This window comes from Notolabrus celidotus, chromosome 22 (assembly GCF_009762535.1).
Source record: "Notolabrus celidotus isolate fNotCel1 chromosome 22, fNotCel1.pri, whole genome shotgun sequence".
Lineage (NCBI taxonomy): Eukaryota > Metazoa > Chordata > Actinopteri > Labriformes > Labridae > Notolabrus > Notolabrus celidotus.
This window is the reverse complement of record NC_048293.1, coordinates 24,753,279-24,774,280: the sequence shown is the minus strand read 5'-3', so window position 1 is coordinate 24,774,280 and position 21,002 is coordinate 24,753,279. Positions and strand designations below refer to the sequence as shown.

Below are 21,002 nucleotides of genomic sequence, written 5' to 3'. Positions count from 1 at the left end.
ATTCAATTCATGTAGCAATAGGGTCTTTTTCCCCCACAAAACTCTTGGAAATGAATGAAAACCTCAGCTATAGTGCTTGAAATTCTGCAGACTTCGTTGTCATTCTCATGAGGTCTCGAGACAATAGAAATGGTGCTTGGAGTCCTTAAAATGCTGGAAATTCCAGGGTTTAGTCCAGACCCGAAGAGTAAGAAACACTGGTAAAAAATCCAGACTCATCAGAAACTCATTGCAAAAGTTACCAAAGTTCTCCCTCAAGAGACAGGAAACAAAAAGATAAAACCCTTTCCCCCACTTTCTGTCTTCCTGTCTGTGAAGCTTCACTTGTAGCATACATTCAATTACTTTGGTTAGATAATATGCAGATGATGTGATTGAATTCATGTAGCAATAGGGGATTTTTTTCCCCTCACAAAACTCCTGAAAACATGCACAAAGAATCAAAACAACTTAATAGAAACATGTCTGTAATGCCAGAATTTAGCAGGTAATATAAAAGGTGCTTGGAGTCCTTGAAATGCTGGAAGTTCCAGTGTTTGTTCCAGACCCAGAGAGTTTAGGAACTGGTTAAAAAAAATCCAGACTCATCAGAAACTCGTTGCAAACCAAAAGTTCTCCTTCAAGAGACAGGAAACAAAAAGATAAAACCCTTTCCTCCACTTTCTCTCTTCCTGTCTGTGAAGCTTCACTTGAATCATACGTTCCATAACTTAAGTTAGATAATATGCAGATGATGTGGTTAAATTTATGTAGCAATAGGGGATTATTTCCCCTCACAAAACTCCTGAAAACTTCAAAACAACTTAATAGAAACATGTCTGTAATGCCAGAATTTAGCAGGTAATATAAAAGTTGCTTGGAGTCCTTGAAATGCTGGAAGTTCCAGTGTTTGTTCCAGACCCAGAGAGTTTGGGAACTGGTTAAAAAAGATCCAGACTCATCAGAATCTAGATCCTATGCGTCAGATGCTGTTTTTAGCTCTCTCTGTTTTTTCCAAATTGAACTGCAAAACAGCCTCGACAGTCAAGGACGCAGTAACTTTGTCAACTCAAGGAAGCTCCCAGATTAGCCCGGGGGAGTCATGGAAAAAAAGAGTCATTTCTCTGCAGCAGTGCCATGATGAGATGTCTGCAGAAGAGTTTGTAATATCTGTCTTTGTTACTTTTACAAGTTTTGAATAAAGTGGAACAGGGCTCATGCAGGGTAAGGGTATGAACAGAAGGAGATTATAGCGTCTATCTGCCGTGGATCTGTCTCCGTCCTGCTGTTTTGATGACGTTTTGTGGACGCCGGACGGCTACACACTGGTGGCATGTGTTCGCATTTATCTTGGAGGAGATTCAGCTCAGGGATATTTATGCCCTCCTGTGACTGTCAGTGTTAGTTTTAGATTTCACTCTCTGTGTAACGCACACTCGCCCCTCAACTGTTTGGGGAGAAACATAAAGTGGAGCAGCTGCATCGCCCGCAGTCTGCAGAAGTCTCCGCGTCATTGTCTCTCAGGACTGCATTCAAGTGAAGTCAAAGCTCAACTCAAGAGCAGAGTTCAAATAGGATTCAGACCAGGACCAAATCATGTTAATTGTTAAGTCTTAAGGAGCAGGGTGACACCATAACAGAATATTCTTGTATGCTTTCTTGCTGAGGTTGAGATGAGGAGATCAAAACCATTCTCATATCTACATGGCAGATACAAAGCTAGCCTTGCATAGAAACTGAAGACTTTTTCCTTTATGATTACCTAAGCTTATTGGTTTCTGGCTCCAGCTTTAAATTGTACTGACAGATATGAAAGTGGTTCCATTTAACTCTGGACAAAAGAGGAAACTTTTAAGGCTCTTTGGCTGTCATCCAAATCAAATAATTCTATTAGATTATCATTTATAGACTTCAGTTTGTATCTGTGTCTTTTGTCAGATAGACAAGCCAGATAAATCAATTTAACTTGTAGTAGAGGTGTTACTTTCGAGTTGGAATAAGGCTTTTAGGAAAGCAATGGCTGCAGAGGATCATTCAGGGGGGTTTTACTCTCCAGACGAGCAGGAGGGGAGGGAAAGGTTGAGTCAACATCCATCAGTGGGTCGACCAGAACAAGTCTGAGTCAAAACAGGAACAAGAATAAGACATGTCCAAGAAGGGAAAAGGGCTCTCTGAAGACCAGGCAAGGGCACCTTTTCCGTGTGAGCTCTAACTAGTCTCCTTTGTTCACTCTGCTCATCAAAAGAGCTCGGTCTGAGCTCCTGGGCTTCTGAGTCTTTTCTTAAAACCTCTCTGTCTTATGTCATCTTCAAAAAACTACCAGGCAGAGCTGTGTGGCCCTTAATCTCTTGATGTCTCCTGGTAGTCGTGACCCAGAATGACTTAGACCTTCTGTGGATGCAGAGGATCGTGTAAATGTCGAACATGCAGACAAACTTCATCTCCCTGCTGGACCCACGTTTGCAGAAAGATGCAGTTTCAGAAAGGAATCCATGACTTGTTATTTGAAAACAAACACATGACTTTTAAAACCAAAGTCAGGATTAAGCTGGAATGAGAGGCAGGAAAAAACCACACATTTTCCCTCATTAGTGCTTGTTACATAAAAGCCACCTTGTTAGGAAATATCAGGTATGAAGCTCATCACCTTTGAAAAGATGCTCTAATTGCAGCTCCTAAATCTCCTCTATTCTTGTACTTTCATAAACATGCTCTTATAAGGTAGCACAGGGAAAGTTCTTATTGCATTTTTCTGTAATCTTTGCTTCGTTTTTGTAAAGCTAATCTCCCGCTTCTCTCCTTTCTTTTTCATAACTCTGACTAAATCTCCCCTAAACCCCCTGGCATGTTCTATCAGATATTACTTTTCATGCCTCTGAAATTGTGGCCGGGTTGTTTTTTTTTTAAGCTTTGCTTTGCGGCGTTTTTCTCATTTTCCTCCAGTAGAGATGTGGAGGAGGAAAGTCTGGTAAGTGGGCATGTTTGTTTCAGGACCCCACCTGAAGGGGCCGAGCTGGCAGACTCTGACACAAACAGATCCATCAAAAAGCAGGGGCCGGAGCCATCAGCTCTCCCCCACAGCACTCAGATAAATGGCGAGAGGAGCGAGAGCCGGCAGGGTTCGGGCGGCAGGACCGCCGGTCTGGGAATGGAGCCGGCTTGATGGATAGAGACGTCCATCCTACTTCGCCACACGCTCGCTCGCCCACCTTTGCTTCCTCCTTCATTCGTCTTTGTTACCGCCTGCTTCCTCCCGTGCACAGCCACGGGGTGACTGTTTGTAAAAGTCACTGCTAGTGTCATGAGTCAGGCTGTTTGTCAGAGAAACTCCGAGCTGCTGAATGAGCTCTGACATCGGTCCAGAGATGTCTGATGTTTGAAGCTGCTAAAAATAATTTCACATCAGAAAGTTTTTGAATCATCTATCCAGTCGTCAAATGTTGTTTTTCCAAAAAGAAGTTTCATCAAATGTTGAAGAATATTGTGCAAAAGTGAACTTGCTGGATCGCTGCAGTTTACAATCAAACACTGTATATATTACACTTCTACTTTTAATTTCTACTGCTGTTATCGACCTCATTTTCAAGGTCATGCTAGGCTCTCTCCTTCCCCCTGTCTCTGTGTTTAAACACTCACTACCTCTCCCCTTTCAGAGACTATAACAGTCTGTCTTTTGCACCCAAGCAGGTGTCCTTGGATTCTAACTCCTCCATGAACTCCAACACCCCATTGGTCCGAATCGCCCGCCTGTCGTCCAGCGACGGACCCATGCTCGCCAACGTCTCCGAGCTGGAGCTGCCCTCTGATCCCAAATGGGAGTTTCCTCGAACACGGTAAGAAAAATCGCTCTGGATGTCTGCATCCATCTCTGCTGTTTACACGCCTGTCAGAAAGCAAACATGGAGCACTGTGGCTTTTTTTTTTTTTTTTATGCTGCTGCCAAGGAAAATATTACAGGACTGATAGATACTGTTTCTGTTGTCGTTGTACCCTGATGTGCTGTGAAAACATGTAAGCCGTCAATACATCAAGGTCAGCGTGACGCCCTCCCCCACAGTTATTGTGCCTGGCATCATGAAGACTGCAGAGAGGAATTAGAAACATGCAGAGACTGAATATGAGAATTGGACGTAGCCAATGTGGAACAGCCTTTAAAGGTGACATATCATGCAAAATCAACCTTTTAATGGTTCTCTACCTGAAATATGTGTCCCTGGCATGTCTACAAAACCCCCGAAAATGAAAAAATCCATTCTGCCCCTGTTCTGATTTCTCCACCTTTCTGTAAATGTGTGCTGAAACGAGCCGTTTCAGTTTTCAGTGTTTTTCATACGTCACAACGACATCCGGTCTGTAACAGAAGTCAGAGCTCGGAGCTTGTTCAGCCCATAGACTGAATAAAATACAACTCAACCCCTCCTCTGTTTTTCATTCCCTGCACACATGTGTGCTAACAAGGAGCTTAGGAGGGAGGCATGCTAGTTGTAGGCTGTCTTAATAAACACAAAGGTCGGTTTTACTCCCCACGTCTGCAGATTTGAAGATCTAGTGGATGATTTTTATTTTCATGGAAAAGTGCTAGCGCTAGTTAGCATAGCCACATAGCTACATGTTCGTAGCTGTAGCTGTGTACCAAGACACACGTCGACATACTGACAAATAAAACAACAAGAAACACTAAATCTGTGACCAATCGTTCAGAAAGGTCCTGCTGCATGCGCCTCTCCGTCAGGATCAGATTCTGGATCAGATTCAGAGGGTTGAAGTAACGTGGGTCTGTGAGTAGCCAACATGTAAACATTAGATCAACGTGCTGGACAGCCGAGGCCACATCCACTTCCTGAGGGGGCGTGGTCAGAGAGCTCATTCTCATTTAAAGGCACAGACACAGAAAACAGCCTGTTCTGAGCAGGGCTGAAAAAGAGGGGTTTACAGGCAGACCAAAATCTGATTTCAAAGTGTTTTTATGAGCATAAACTTCAAAGACATGTTTTGGGGACCTCTTAGACCAATATGTTTTGATAAAAAAGAACATAATATGTCATCTTTAAACCTGAAGTCTTAGTAATGGCCAGCAGGGGGCGACTTCATGAGTTGCGAAAAGAAGGCGACGCAAGCGGAAGTGCGTCAAACATAAAAGACTTGAAAGAAACGCCAGAAATCAGAAATAACAGAGGCTAAATCCACTTCCTTCTTCAACAAAAATCCCAAATGTCTGAGACTGTCTTGTTTTGTTTCAGGCTGACTCTGGGTAAACCTCTTGGCGAGGGCTGCTTCGGGCAGGTGGTGATGGCCGAGGCTGTCGGCATCGACAAAGAGAAGCCCAACAAGCCGCTCACTGTCGCTGTGAAAATGCTGAAAGGTCAGTGATTGTTGTGAAATTAACTATGACTGAAGTATAACAGTATAACTGTTCTGCAACATTGTGTCTCTTCTTTCCCCCACATCCCCACCCCTGTAAACATTTCTGCGTCTTTCTGTGTCATTGGTAGTTCTGATCTGTTTTCATACGTACGTCTCAGATGACGCCACAGATAAAGATCTGTCGGACCTGGTGTCAGAGATGGAGATGATGAAGATGATCGGCAAACACAAAAACATTATCAACCTGCTGGGAGCGTGCACGCAGGACGGTGAGTCTGCAGCACACTGCAGGAGTAAGTCATCAACACATTCATTACCCATGATTTGAAGGTGACTCTGTGCGCTCTGTTGCACGCAGGTCCTCTGTACGTCCTGGTGGAATACGCCTCTAAAGGCAACCTGAGGGAGTACCTGCGGGCGCGCCGGCCTCCGGGCATGGACTACTCCTTCGACACGTGTAAAATCCCAGACGAGCAGCTCACCTTCAAAGACCTGGTGTCCTGCGCCTACCAGGTTGCCCGAGGCATGGAGTACCTCGCCTCGCAGAAGGTCAGTGCGGGGATGATAATGTGTCACTAATGCTGATGTTGTAACGATGAGAGATGTTTGGTTAAACTCAGCGACGGTGTGGATTCATGCATCATGTTTGGAGACATTTTTGATGTAATCTTGATTATTATTCCAAAACGTCTTCCATAATAAGTACGGATTCCTTTCACGACTTTGTAAGGCAGGAGGGAATCAAAAGTGTTTTTGGGTGTGGATGAAAAAGTCCCAAATTGTCAAGTATATACATTTTTAGGCCCAGGATATGTCAGGAATCTACGCTTTGTAGAGCTTAAGTTGAATTAAAGTGCAGATGTGCAGATTAGGATGAAGACTGACTTGATTTGATTTGATTTGATTTGATTTGATTTGATTTGATTTGATTTGATGTCTTTATTTGGAACATGTATAAGTAAAATAGAAAAAAAAACAAAAAAGCATACAAGTAGAGAAGAAGAAATAGTATTACACACATACAAGAAAAAAAAAACAGTTATACAAAGGAAACAAAATCAATATTAGCAAGCACTGAAACATTTTACTTTACATGTGTGAAAAGGAGTTGGAAGAAGTTAAAACTTATCTAATCCTTCCCCTTCATTCCCTATTATCTGGCATTTTACTAGAGCACTCCCACACGTTAAATCTTCATATATTATCTTCATATTTACAAACAGAAGTAAACCCCTTATGATTATCAACACTTGTCTTCCTCCTTGTACCTCATGAAAATTACTTCTTTAAACCTCTTCCTGAACTGGATTATGTTCAGACATTGCTGCAGCTCCATATTGAGTCTGTTCCACAGTTTTACACCACAGACTGAAATACAAAAACTTCTCCTTGTGGTCCGAACACTCACCATCTTTAATCCTAACTTCCCTCTTAAGTTATAACCCCCCACTCTTTCAAAGAACAATCTTTGAATATTTCCTGGAAGGAGATTTTTCCTTGCCTTGTACACAATTTGTGCAGTTTTAAAATCTACAAGGTCAAATCATTTCAATATTTTGGATTTGAAGAACAATGAATTTGTGTAGACAGAAGTCAACATTGTGAACTATTCTGATGGCTCTTTTCTGTAGTACTGACAGTGGTTGTAGTGAGCTTTAATAGGTGTTTCCCCAAACCTCAGTAAAGTAACTGAGACATGGTAAGATAAGTGAACAGTAGAGAATGTGTAGTGATTAAGATCCAGAATGTTCTTGGCTTTGGCGAGAACTGAAATGCTTGACTTGAATTAATTCATTAAACAGAACTTTGAATACTTCTCAGATTCTGTTAAGTAGTTTGTTTACAATTTTATCCCCCCAAAAGTCATAGAAATATAGAAATTACAAACAAAATACAATGAGGGATTGATTTATAAAAAAGAAAGACAAAAACAGTCATGATTAGTTATTAAAAAAAGTACAATCTGAAGTTTTCACATAATAAACACTCAAAGTCTGCCTTTTAACGTCTAAGTTTAAGCTACAGCATAACAAAACAAACCAGCTCTCCACTTATCTTGAGTCTTTTCATCACTAGAATGTTTGCTGAGTAAGTTTAAGATAAGGTTTGGGGTGAAATAAAGGTCATTATTTGTGAGTAACAGCGTCCGTCAAAGGTAAATGAAAGTTATCTGCAGTGTGTGCAAGTGTGATTGAGCGATGCAATGTGTCGATGTGTGTTTGATGTCTTTGTTTTTCTCTCCCTCAGTGCATCCACAGAGACTTGGCAGCCAGGAACGTCCTTGTGACGGAGGACAACGTTATGAAGATCGCCGACTTCGGTCTCGCCAGAGACGTGCACAATATAGACTACTACAAAAAGACCACAAACGTGAGTCTCGTCCCGTCAGGAGTCTGTGTGGGGAGATGTTATTGATCTGTCAGTTTACGGTTTGAATGGTGGGAGCATTTTTTGAAATGAGATATCCTATGAGCCCAAACAAAGAGAGTAACTTCATCTGAATGTCAAAATAATAAGCTGGGTATTTTTAAAAGGACGTTAAGTCAAATGTATCTGCAGCTGACATGGACAAATATGATTACATTAAATACTGCACGTTTGAAACAAATATTGAAAGTTCATTTAAGGTCAGATAAGAAAAGCTGCAGTTTGAGCTCTGCTTTGAAAGAATGTATTGAATCAGCACATCTAATGTACACACAGCTTTCATACCTGTTCAACAAGTGCAGCTGAGGTTCTTACGATGAGTTCAAGGACGGTCAGGGCAGAACAAACTCTGCATTTGGGTCCATGTTTTTCTGTCTGCTCTGTACAGAAAGGTTCTGCTGACTAAAGCGGTTCTGTCGATGCTTCTGTTGTTGCAGGGTCGTCTGCCCGTGAAATGGATGGCTCCGGAGGCTCTGTTCGACCGGGTCTACACGCACCAGAGCGACGTGTAAGTTTGCACAAACCCCCAAAAAGCATCACATGCCAACTGTCCGCTCATGTGGAGCGGCCCGCTGTACAACCGGGTGGAATCCGGGGTGTTGAAATATCACGACGGAGCGCGTTAGCATCAAAAGCTGAGTTTGTGGCGTGTGAATATGAAATCATGGCGTTCCCCCTCTCTCCAAGTATTTCCCGCTCGCTGTCATCTGCACTTGCTTGATAATCCTGAGCTCCACATTCCTCGCTGCGTTTGTTCTTTAATCTCCGAACAAGACATCAGAGAGAGAGGAAAACAAAACAGAGGCCAAACTTCTTACTGTTGTTTTATCAGTGCAAATCCAACCTAGCCAGAACAGTAGGAGATAAGAGGGTCAGGGGGTTATTAAAAGTCTTCCCTCAGGGTGTTTTTCACATTGATTCCAAAGAATCAGAGCGGCGGAGACAGATGCATCTCGTGCAACCTCAGATTGCTCCTGAGTCGTCTGCTATCAGGAGAAGAGAGGCGGTTTTACACGAGGAGGTCATAAAGTCAATGTGTGCCGTAGTAGCTGCACCCCCTTTTTGAACCACTGCTTGCCCGCCCCCCCTCAGCAGCATTTTGAGTCAGACGCTGTGTCCCCAGCACAGCCATCCAAGCCAAACACGGGCCCCTGTCAACACTGGCTCGCCGTGTGATTACACCAGACTGGGAACGGGCCGAGAGCAGAATCGGGCCCGCTCTGTTATTTCAGCAGGTCTGGATTACAGAGTCGATCCTCCCGCCAAACCTCCTCCTCCTCCTCCACCTCTCCTCCTCCTCCTTTCATACAGTAGTCACTCCACAGCCAGTTTACTCTCACACACCCCGGGGGGACTCTGACTTCTGACCTGTGATGGTTTTCACTGTTTCACTCAAACAGACGGGGAAAGACTTCAACACATTTAAACAAATCTGTCACACAATCACAGCCAAACAAGGAAAAAGGGAGTGATCTGAAGGAAACTGCAGCTCACAGAACTCAGTTGGTGTTACAGTTTGTGCAGCTTTCAAACATTTACAAGTTTAAATGCACAAACTGGCTGTGAGAACTCTCAGGCAGCTGTTTTCACACTGTTGGTTCACACGTTTTAACCCGTAAATACAGGACTTTATTCACGTTTTTCAAATCCATACATCAGGATTATTCTGCGCCGACGTGGGCCTTTTTTATTCTGCTGCCAGTAAATCTTTTTCCCACTAAAACGGTTGAGGTGAGGATTTTATTCTGAAGCCTCAGAGGTGTCCCAGAGTCTATAAACTCTGCACAGAACAAAGCTCACTGCACCTTCATTCTTTCTGACCCACTAAAAGCAGGGAAAGTGAGAAAAGGTGAAAACTAGCCGGTGTTTTTTAAAAGGAGAGCGAGGTAGAGGGCCGCTGGTTAGATCTCTGACACCCCCGGGACAACATTTGGATGCATAATTGGCCAAAACACCTAAACCCACTTAGCTCCCACAGGTCATCATGCCATGGCACATTTTAAGGCTGGATTGTTTTAAGTCAAGGTGATTTAAAGATGTGTGTGAGGAGTTTTTAATGGTAATAAAACACACTGATGATCTCTATATGACCTGCAAAAGCTAAATGAAACATCAGCAACACGGTAGATTAATGCTGAAGAGTCCTTTGGGATGCCTGCAACCTCTTATCCCAATTTTGTCTTCATCCTGAGATGATCTGAACCCATCCTGACCCTGAACCTTGATTTCTTCACGTCATAAACACAACAACACCACTTAGATCCTTCTGGTTCAGTAGTCTGGCCCGTTATTCTCAGCTCCACCTCTGTCCCCCTTGTCACAGACGTCTCTCTTTTGGTCTCCTTTTCACTCTGTGTGTTTGCACGGAGCACCGGTCGTCTCGTCCAGCAGCGGCTGTTTTCAGCGCTCTGGACCGGAGCGAGGATAATTAGATTAAGCCCTGCTGAGCGCCTCAGAGGGAGGAGGGTCCGATTCTGATTCACTGGACTAACGGTCGAACAATAGCACTCTGGTTTAATAGACTGCTATTATCTGATTACCTTCACTCATTTGGCCATTTAGGAATAATGCAGCAGTGAATCCAAGCTGCTGACACAGATAATGAAAGAGGAAAGAAGGATGGGTCAGGCAGCAGCTGGACTGTAACTGTAGATACAGTGCAAGTGTTTTTAAGTATGTGTTGTGCTTACTTTAGGTCAGTGCCGCCCCTGATAGATAAATACAGACGCCACGCTGAAGAGAAGAGCTTTGTACTCTCAAAGTTTCAAAGATATGGTAACATAAAACAGCAGTGATATTCCAGGAGAGCCCTCTCTGTCAGATCAGTTGTGGTCACATGGTCTCATTCAACACGTCACACTCTACCTTCCTTTTCTTCATAATGACTCACACGTCTCCTCCGTAGCTGGAGGGTTGATTTTCACACGTATCGACTGACTGTCCCACACAATGAGAAAGTCAAACTGATTCTTAAATTGGATGCAGAAAACATTATTGAAGATCAATATTTCCTCCAAACAGATTCATCAGTGTATGAGGAGGAACACGAGCCCCTCTCTGAACCCGCACTGCTTCAGGCAACACAGCGTTTGACCTCTAATTTGTATTCATTGTGCGTCTGTGTGTGTGTTTGTGTGTGTTCAGGTGGTCTTACGGAGTGTTGTTGTGGGAAATCTTCACCCTGGGAGGATCTCCGTATCCAGGGATCCCAGTGGAGGAACTGTTCAAGCTGCTGAAGGAGGGACATCGGATGGACAAACCTGCAAACTGCACACATGAACTGTAGGTGTTACATTATTATCAGTTTGATTGCATGTTAAAGTATTGCAGCTCAGTGCAGAAGAACCTGACCCACCTGCTGTAGCCTGGACTTCAACCTCTTAGTAGACTTGTGCACTCTGGCTTGGGCACATTTATTTATGTCTCTTTAGAGATAGTATTTTATTTAGAATTTTAAATTTAGGTTTCTATATTTATGGCCCTTACTGTCTTGTTGTTGAGTACCGGTGTTCCAATCACCACGTCAAATTCCTTGTGTGCAAGCTCACTTGGCAATAAAGCTTTCTTGAATCTTGAATCTTGAATCTTGATGATTCTAATATGTGATAATATCCTGAGCTAGTTTTGTTTTTTACTTTTGAAATGCTATAAATAATTCATTTTTGCTGGTTTATTTCAGGCACGTTAATACCAAATGCATGATTAGATCTTAATATGCACACTAAAGAGTTTTGCATCCCAGATCTAATTACAACATTTCAAAATAAAAGTCAATTAAGTTGCTTAATTTTCACCAGATTTGCATGCTGAAAGCCTCAACACACCCCAGAGTGAAATTAAGACAGCCTTGTTCGGGGGCGCTGGTGGCCTAGCGGTCTGGGCGTCCCACGTACAGAGGCTACAGTCCTCGTCGCAGGGGTTGCCGGTTCGATTCCCGGCCGGTCTACCATTTCCTGCATGTCTTCCCCCTCTCTCTACTCCCCATATTTCCTGTCTCTCTCCAGCTGTCATTTCAAATAAAGGCAAAAGGGCCAAAAATATAACTTTAAAAAAAAAAAAAAAGACAGCCTTGTTCTTTAAATGATTACCAGATGTAAATATAAAATCACCTTATTTTGGAAATCATTCCTGTAAATTATATTTTTAGCTACAGTCTGGACCAGAGTTCCTTCAGAACTTCAGTGAAGCTTTTGTGCAGTATAACAAAAATAGACTTCACTGTACTTTAATGCATCCTGTATTAACAATCAGTTTTGTCTAACTATAGCAGCCTTTCAACCAAAACACAGAAGTGTCCTGAATTTAGGAAACCCTGAATTTTTTGGTTAAAGTTATAAAGAATTGGGATGCCATTGTGCGCGCCCTATATACAGAGGCTACAGCCCTCCTCACAGAGGTCACAGGTTCAATTCCAGCCTCAACCCTTGGCTGCATGTCCTCCTCCACTCTCTACTCCCCACATTTCCTGTCTCTCTTCAGCTGTCCTATTGAATAAAGGAAAAAATGCCCCAAAATATGTATTTTTTAAAGTTATAAAGAATTTAATCTGGCAGGTTTTATTATTAATGTTGAAAATATGGTGAGAATATGTTTATTCTAACGATCAGTAATATAAATCCAGGTTTTAGGCTGAACTCTTAAATGTTTATAAATGTTGGGGGAACCATCGATCGTCAGACGTGATCTGGGGTTTCTCCTCGTTTCCGCAGCTGTCACGAGATGACTTCCATTACCGTAATTTGCGGTTAAACGTTTCTCCTTTCAGCTGGAATCAAATGAAAGTGAAGACCAGTAGAAACCAGAAATGATGAGCCCTTTACTTCACTTTAACCTCAATTACAGAGCGTCTCCATCCAGCTGCAGAACCAGCAGACCCGAAGCGGTCCATCCGAGATCAGAGGATGTTTATTTAAGATGTGTTTTAGCTTTTAATGGATGAGCTGCAGAGTGACTGAAGCTTCATGTGGCTGTTTTCAGGTACATGATCATGAGGGAGTGCTGGCACGCGGTGCCGTCACAGAGACCGACCTTCAGACAGCTGGTAGAAGATCACGACCGGGTTTTATCGATGACCTCTACCGATGTAAGTCCCTGTGCACAGCTGCTGCTCACTGATAGCGCAGAAACACTCAAAACTGAACCTTTAGTTTCACCTTGGACCACTTTTAAACTCCATTAGATAACACTGATAAAGCTTTAAGAGTCACATCATTTAGAGCCTCATTTCAGTGTGTTATAAAAGTTAGTCAACCCTCTGAAAGTAGAATAAACTACATATTTCTTCACTTTACTTTGTGACCACAGTGTGATTTGACAGTGACACCCCAGCCTGACCTATGACCTCTCCTCTGACAGGAGTACCTGGACCTGGCGGTGCCCTTCGAGCAGTACTCGCCCACCTGTCAGGACTCAAACAGCACCTGCTCCTCAGGAGACGACTCGGTTTTCGCCCACGACCCGCTGCCCGACGAGCCCTGTCTTCCCAAACAGCTCCCCAGTAACGGGGTGATCAGGACATAAAACCTGAGCTTGGGGGGAGGGGAAGGAGGAAATTGAACTTTGACCTCCTCTCTTACAAACTCCTCCAAACTCAGTGACTCCTCAAGATGTGGAAAAATCAAACTCTGCATGCAATACTTCCACAACTCTTCGATTGGTCTTAAGCTCCTCTTTGACTGAGTCTTCTTTGTCCTCCAACCCAACTGACTCCTCAGATATTGAAGGATTATTTTTTGCTGTCAAACCATGTTTGTGTTCCTCTTTTCAGAAATGAAATTATATTTTTGTACTCGGGCCAGTCTTTTTTTCTTACGGACAATCTGTGGGGTGAAACCATTCCGTGCCTACTGGGATAAAAAATAAACCTCCTGAGACTTACAAGAAGACTGAAAGCTTATAAGAGGAGGAAATGAAGGGCATTGGTCAGTGACTGGTTTGCGATTCAGTAGGCGAGGACCTCAGATTTTTATCCTCTCGTCTCAGCTCGGGATGAAAGTGTTCGCTCTTAAAAGAAAACTCCATTAACAAGATACCAGCAAAGACAGAATCCACGATGGGACACGTTCTTCCTAAGACTCTCCAAAACTCGTCTCAGCTTTTACAGAACACACGAGGAGGATCACGTGGGCATCAAATGTTTTTTCTTACAACTTTTTAACATCCTGAAAAAAACCTTTTGTGATAATCATGGAACAAATTCCTCGTGAAGCACGAGGCGACGCTTCAGGGCCATCAGTAATTAGTACAGTTAAGCTTGGAGTTTTTTTTTATGTATCTAGAAAATGATTTATTGTAAATATATAAATGAAAATATGTATCATATTGCTGTACACAGCCATGTACTTAAAAGACAAAAAACTACATTTTTTTAAAGTATTGTTTTTAGGATGGAAGCATTGCAATCTAGAAGACACTGTCATGAAAGTGTAAATCATTTAATCGTTTAAAGTGATACAGAAAAGGTTTATTTGAATAATTAACGTGTATATTTGTAAAGATATTTATAGACTTAACATGTGGTTCTTAAGTTTGAAAGGTTTAGTTTAGTATTTTAGTACTGTACGCAAAGATTTTATTTCTTTTATTATTTTTTTTTGTAACTTATTTTACAACCGAACTGCGACGTCATTTTCCACAACAGGTAGACTCCTCTGTTTTTTTTTATCCATCTTTTTATTTTCTTTGTTTACAGTTTCAAAATGATAAGAATGTATGACAGAGGTGAAGATGAGTTTTCAGAGCGAGTGCGGTTCGACCGCCAGAGGACGACTCAGAGGCTGAAAGCTCCCGCTAAAAAGGGAGCCGGAGGGTTCTCTGCTGAGTTCTGATCCTGGTGTGTAAAGTTGACGTTTGCAATATGAAAGCAACGATGATTAGCTCTTGCTGGGCAAGAAATAGCAGCGCTTCAAGTTATGTACCAGAGAGGCCTTTTAGTATGACTGAAGTACTTAAAGACATCGATAAAAACAACTAGCTGTGAAAAAGCCTTCAGAGAACCTCAGGAGGACTCCTCCTCGTTAACCTGCTTCACTGTTCACTCTGTTATGTTCAGAAATCCCTGCTAGCTTATTTACAGCAACGTTAAGTACACTACATATATAGAATACTTGCTTTCCAATATTTTGTTGGGTCCACTGTATGCAGAAGATGCACCGATGTGAACATCAGTATCAGCTGATTTCAGCCCTATTGATGCAAAAAGCATCATTTTAAACATCGGTATTGGTATTGGCCTTGATTTGCACCATCAGTGCGTCCTCCCACATGGACCTAAAGCTTGTTTGCATCTGCATCTTATGCTATAACATACAAACTCTACAATGAAATTGAAAAATGCTAAATGATTAACTACCCTGGCCAGAAGACACCCATAAGAAACAGTCATCAGCTAGTGAGCAGTTTCATTCAACTGTAGCTGTGAACTACATTTCCCAGAATCAGAGAACGTTCTTAAATCTTTCCTCTTTCAGGAAAAGGTGAAAACATACAAGGATGCAAGCTTTGGCAACAGATTATTGTGCAAATGGAAAACACAATAAAAGTGAAAGTTGCATTACTAATATGAAGTTGCAGTGCATTTGGCTGCAATGCATTCTGGGGTTTTGAGTCCCGTAAGAATGCAGGAATAGTTTTCTGCTCCACTTTGATGATTGATTTTATCAAAGCGTAAAAAGAAAGCCTTGCTCCTGTATGTGTAGCCATGACAGCAGCTTTAATAGAATGATTATTTCACACACTAAAAGGATTTTAGGTGCCTTTTTTTTTTTGTAAAGGTCCCTCTGAAGGCTTCAAACTCTTATATTGAAATAGAAAGGTCACAGGGTCGAGGCTAACGAGCTGCGTGCTGTGTCAGACTCGTGGATAGATGCATCAGCTTGAAGGCAGAGATGTAAAGCTGGTATGTCTTTTTTAGGCTTGAGCGTTACTACAAAACCTGCCCACACGCTTGAGATGTTATCGCTGCTCTATAGTATTAAAACTGAAATGAAGGCATGCTGTGTGATTTCACACAGCAGAAAAAAAGAAAATATATAAACAGTTTATTTGTTGGTTTTGTATAAGGAGACTCTGAAGTCTGTGGTTGATCCTTCCTTCCAGCTTGATGTGCTGAAAAAAAAAAGTGCCAAATTAGTCTTAAAAGTCTGTTTCACCGAGTCCTCCAGATCTCTGAACCAAATACTGCACTGTCGAATGTAGGCGGGCGAAGGTTTCATGTGCGGGGAAGGATCATGGGATTGCCAAATTGATATCTACCCTTTTTTTTGTATGCAGTCGTATCTCCAGCTGACCCCAAAAAAAGTGCAAGGGTTGAAATGTTTACAGAGTCTGTTTTTAGAGAAGTCAAAAAAAGGGAAAGTAACATTCACGTGGCATTGAAGGGTTCAGAGTCATGATTCACTCGCTGCTAAACAGAAACAGTGTTAACTCTTTACTGTGCATTGGCCTTTTTCCACTGTGTGACCTGAATTAATGTAAAGTAATTTATTGTGATCACCCAACAAGACTGTGTCGGTACTTAATGAAAGCTCCCTAATATTTGAAGTACTTAAAAAAATGAAAATTTGTATTTAAATATGTTCTTACACTGGGAGATTTTTGTGTTTTCAGCACCAAATTATGTACTTTTTCATCGGTATATGCATGGAAAAACGGCCTTTGTAAAGTGAAAGGTTTTCATCAGAACAGTTTTGTAGTTTTTGGCCCCAAATCTAAGAAGTGCCTGGAACAATTTATGAAAAGAAAATAGATTAATTGGTTCATTTTGATCACATTTTGAATGTATGATTGCAAAAACGTAAAATAAAAAAGCAGTTCTCACTAGAAGCAGGCTATTTACATATAAGTCTGATTTTTTTTTTTTTCCCCCCAAGTGAACAAGACAAGAGGGCACTTGTGTAAAGTTTGGATGGATCTAATGAAACGGATGCTGTTTGTTTTATTTATTCTTCCATGCTGGGTAAAAGCTTTCCCTATGGTGAGAGTATTTTTATTCATAGCTATCTGCTTTTCAGTGTTGTTTTTCATTAAAGAGCCAGAAGATGATGATGACGGAGATGTAGTCATTTTACTTAATACTGTTGCTCCCCCATCAGGCTTTGCTCCTCGCTTAATTTATCTCTGCTTTGATTTTGTTTTGATTTGATTTGGATGCCCTCCCTGGCCTCTTTTCTTCACACTGCTCGAGCTTTTATGTCAGACAACAGAAGCCTTAGTCTCTCTGTCTGATCGCATTTTATAAAGGATGTGTTGTTTTTAACATTTGTCTTGTTTATGGCAACAGAAGTAGATTATCACTGCTGGTAACAAAATGCTGGATATCAATAAGGGACAAAACTCGGTATGCTGATGGAACAAAGCAAATGCTGCCATATGCATCAAAATCATACTCACATTTATACTTAAATTAACATTAATATTCAGTGTGACTTAATTATTATCTTTGTAAGTCCAAAAAACTGTTTGAAATCTTTGAAAAAATCAGCTCCTTTTTACCCACAAGTCACTGCAGTTTCACTTTGTCCCAACAAACCCAACCTCAAGAAACTGCTAATTATGCTTACAGCTAATACTATTTAGCTAATACTTTCAGAAGTGCCAATTTAACATAGTTTTAAGAAGTCAATAAGATTAAAGCTTCTTGATGAGAGTTTATCTACTCATCATTTGTGGGCCTGAATTATAAGTGAGACGCTGTCAGTTACCAGAACTAGCTACTAGCTTAGCTAACATTGTCCTGTATTTGCATGTGAAGTTGGCAATTCAATGTAGCCACGCTCACTAGTTGGCACTAGAAAAACTTGTCACTTAAATTAAATATTAATAGCCTACTTTTATTTCTGCAGGCTAGCTTGGGTTGTACAGTAGCTTAATGGCTACTGCTATTATGCTGTACTACCTGGATGTAAACAAGCACAGATGATAGCATCTTGTATTGCAGTGCAGTTTGGGAGTGTCTTGTTTCAGAAAAGCGAGGTACATTTGTTTGTAGACTGTGTTTAGTTAAGCTTTAACCACTAGACTGGAGAATTATGTAAGCAGCACAAACATGTGGATATTAACCTGCAAGGAGGATCGAAGGCTGGTGGTGCTAGCTCGGCTATTAGTCACTCTGGAGCCTTGCTGTCCAACATAATTGGTTAAATAGCCTTCTATTATTAATATTATTTCCCTTGTTGTACATTAGACATTTAGAAAGACCTGTTGAACTGCTAACTCTGTCTTTCAGTTGTAAGTGGAAGCTAGTAAGATAGGCTAACTAGCTTATAGACGCTATTAAGCCTTGCTAGCAACAAATCTGAGACGTTGCATTTTTATTCTTGTCAAGCAAAAACCACACAAAAGTTGTAGATAAAAACATTTCATCAGACAGAAAAAATCACAAGATAATGGAGTTATATCATAGAAAAGATAACATTTAATGTTTTATTTAAACAAACAAAAAATAAAAGTATTGACAGCCTTAGCCAAAACTATTATTTAGGTCTTGAATAACCTGAAATGTGAGTTGCTTTACAGGCAAATGTTAAAAACAACAAATCATTTAGAATGAACATGTATCCATCGGTACTGATGAGTTCTCACCTTGGCTTCAACAGGGAGGGCTTCTTACTGTATGTACAGTCACACATCTGCCTTTATCCACCTGTCGTCTCCACTCTGACTGACTTATTTATTCTCTTCTGTTCGGCATAAAGAAAATCTAAAAGGGAGGAGAGGTGTGTTATCTGAGGTTTCTTCATTGTCTGACGTACACTCGTCTAATGTTTGGGTTTTCATTCTTTCTTTCTTTGAAGGTTGGAACGGTTTTTCATCCTGTGCGGCTCTAATCTGACGTTTGCCCGGATTAATTTATAGTTTGAAACGTGCTTTCACATTGCTGATGTACATGAGTAGAGTTTTATGTAGCTGTGTGAGCTATTCTGTAAGAATCTTAGAGGGGAAATTATTTTCATACACAGTTTATTTTCTCTCCGTTACGTCACTTGTCATTTTGCATTCCACATCAGGTTTCTTACAAACAATAACGAGACAAATATCATGTTTGTCCTTTTTTTTTTTCCACTCCCATATAATTTATTTCCTCCCTGTGTATTCATGTTTCTAACATAGAAAGGTGAAACTAACCATTTGGCATTATGTGACTTTTTTATTTGTAATTCATAGCTTGTTTGTTGTACCTGTTTTGATCATGATGAATCCTCTGTAACATTCCACCACAACAAACCCCTCTGGGCAAACATCTCCCACTGGGACAAAAACAACTATTTCACAACCAGACTCTCTCTCTTTCTCTCCCTCTCTCTCCCTCTCTCTCTCTCTCTCTGTGCCTGACAAACTATGCTGTCAAAAATGGTTTTCAATAAACATGTTATAATAGTGTTTGCTGTCATCGCTGTGTCTGTCGCTGAGAGCGTGTATTTCGGGAAAAAACAAACAGATCTGGTGGCAAAAAACAAGTCAAACAAAAAACCCGGTCAGGCTCTGTGATTCATGGGGAACACATCACAAGTTTAGAAGTTTATGTTAATGAAATGAAACCAAAATATCACAGAACACACACGTCGGTGAGTTTGTTTGCAGAGTGTCTCCGTTTGTTTTGTCTGAGCTCTTTGTTGGTACAGTCGCAGATATCAAGTTTAGTTTCCCTTCTGCATAAACCGACTGTGGGTTCCACTGAATGTAAACAAGCTTTGGAAAAAGACAACACACAAGCTTACAAGGCTAAGAGTAAACAGCTAGGCTAGCAGACCTCTGAGGCTGCACTTTGGCACAGTTGATACCATTAACAACATGCTGATGTTAAGAAGTGTAGGAGCAATTGAGGAAACACTTTGTCCTCAGAGGGCGTCAGAATTTGCATAAACTAAGAGTTCCTCACAGGAGCTTTAAGGTGGTCTAAGGCAGGGGTTCCCTGACACAAATAGGGGGGTCGTGAGATGTCTTCCAGAATGTTTTTCTCTTTAAAGTTATCTAAAATTAGTACATTTTACCCATTAAAGTAAAAAATATCCACAAAAATAGTAGCTAAACTTGAAATAAAACCTTGAAAATTAGTTTTCTGCCTTTCTTTTTGCCACATGACTCCTTAGTTTAGGGTTAGTGAACAGTTAATTATCAAAAGCATCAGTAGCAGCAGGTTAATTCATAACGGCACAGGAAACACAGACACATGCTCATATAGGTAGGGTCATTTTCTGCAGACCAGCTAAATGAAACCACATTAAATCACTTCGAGGGACAGTGGGGGGTCATGAGTCTTTGGCACTTATGTTTTGGAGGTCGTGGGCTGAAAAGTTTGGGAACCCCTGGTCTAAGGTCTAGGTTTGTCATGGTGTGGAGAAATGAAGGAGGAGGACCCTGCAGACTTTAGATAAAAAGGTTTTAATCAGCAAAAGGCACAAACAAAACTCACTTTAATGTCCAAAAACCAAATCCAAAAGGAAACACAGGGACACAGAACACATGGAGAGACGGACACTGATCAAACCCAGGACAGGGGAAACTCGGTGTCCCTCACAAATCCCTCCATAAGCTTCAACTGGTCCAGAACTCTGCAGCCCGCATCATTTCCAAAACCCCCTCCTTCCACCATATCACCCCCATCCTCCAGCAGCTCCACTGGCTCCCGGTCAAGTTCAGAATAACCTTCAAAATCCTCCTGTATACATTTAAGGCCATCCACAACCTCGCCCCCCTGTATCTGTCTGATCTCCTCCACATTGTCACCCCCTCTCGCTCCCTCAGGTCTTCCTCCTCCCTCCACCTCTCTGTGCCCCCTGCTTGTCTCAGCACCATGAGGAGCAGAGCTTTCAGTCGCTCTGCTTCCAAACTCTGGAACTCACTCCCACCAGACATCCGAAACATTGACTCTACCCCTCTTCAAATCAAAACTCAAAACCCATCTGTTCCAAGCTGCATTCCCTGTTTAACTTCACTGCCTCATTTTAACTTAGTGTTACTCTGCTTGTTGTCTTTATTTATTTTACCTAGTTGTTGTTATTGTGTTTTTAACCTCTCTGTAAAGTGTCCTTGAGCGCGTAGGAAGGCGCTTTTAAAGAAAATGTATTATTAATATTAACAGAGGAACTACATACACTGTAATTAACACAGGTGTGGAACACAGGACACAGGGGAAACTAATGAGAGCAATCAAAAAGGAGGGAAACACACAGGGACAGGAAGTAACAAACCTGGAAACACAGGGATCAGAACTACTAAACAGAGAGCACAAG

General features: G+C 41.5%; 1 protein-coding gene across 3 annotated transcripts in view; it reads left to right on the top strand.

Annotated features, from left to right (window-relative positions):
• fgfr3 (fibroblast growth factor receptor 3) overlaps positions 1-19,149 on the top strand; it is a 94,707-nt gene extending 75,558 nt beyond the window's left edge. The window contains exons 10-18 of one of the 3 annotated variants that reach the window (XM_034675350.1): positions 3,664-3,812; positions 5,220-5,341; positions 5,502-5,612; positions 5,702-5,892; positions 7,591-7,713; positions 8,208-8,278; positions 10,915-11,052; positions 12,748-12,853; positions 13,126-19,149. In XM_034675350.1, coding sequence (XP_034531241.1) covers positions 3,664-3,812; positions 5,220-5,341; positions 5,502-5,612; positions 5,702-5,892; positions 7,591-7,713; positions 8,208-8,278; positions 10,915-11,052; positions 12,748-12,853; positions 13,126-13,290 — 1,176 coding nt within the window. In that variant the 3' untranslated portion in view covers positions 13,291-19,149. The remainder of the gene's footprint in view (positions 1-3,663; positions 3,813-5,219; positions 5,342-5,501; positions 5,613-5,701; positions 5,893-7,590; positions 7,714-8,207; positions 8,279-10,914; positions 11,053-12,747; positions 12,854-13,125) is intronic. The other 2 variants (XM_034675351.1, XM_034675349.1) reach the window with 2 other exon arrangements.
• Positions 19,150-21,002: the final 1,853 nt, after the last annotated feature.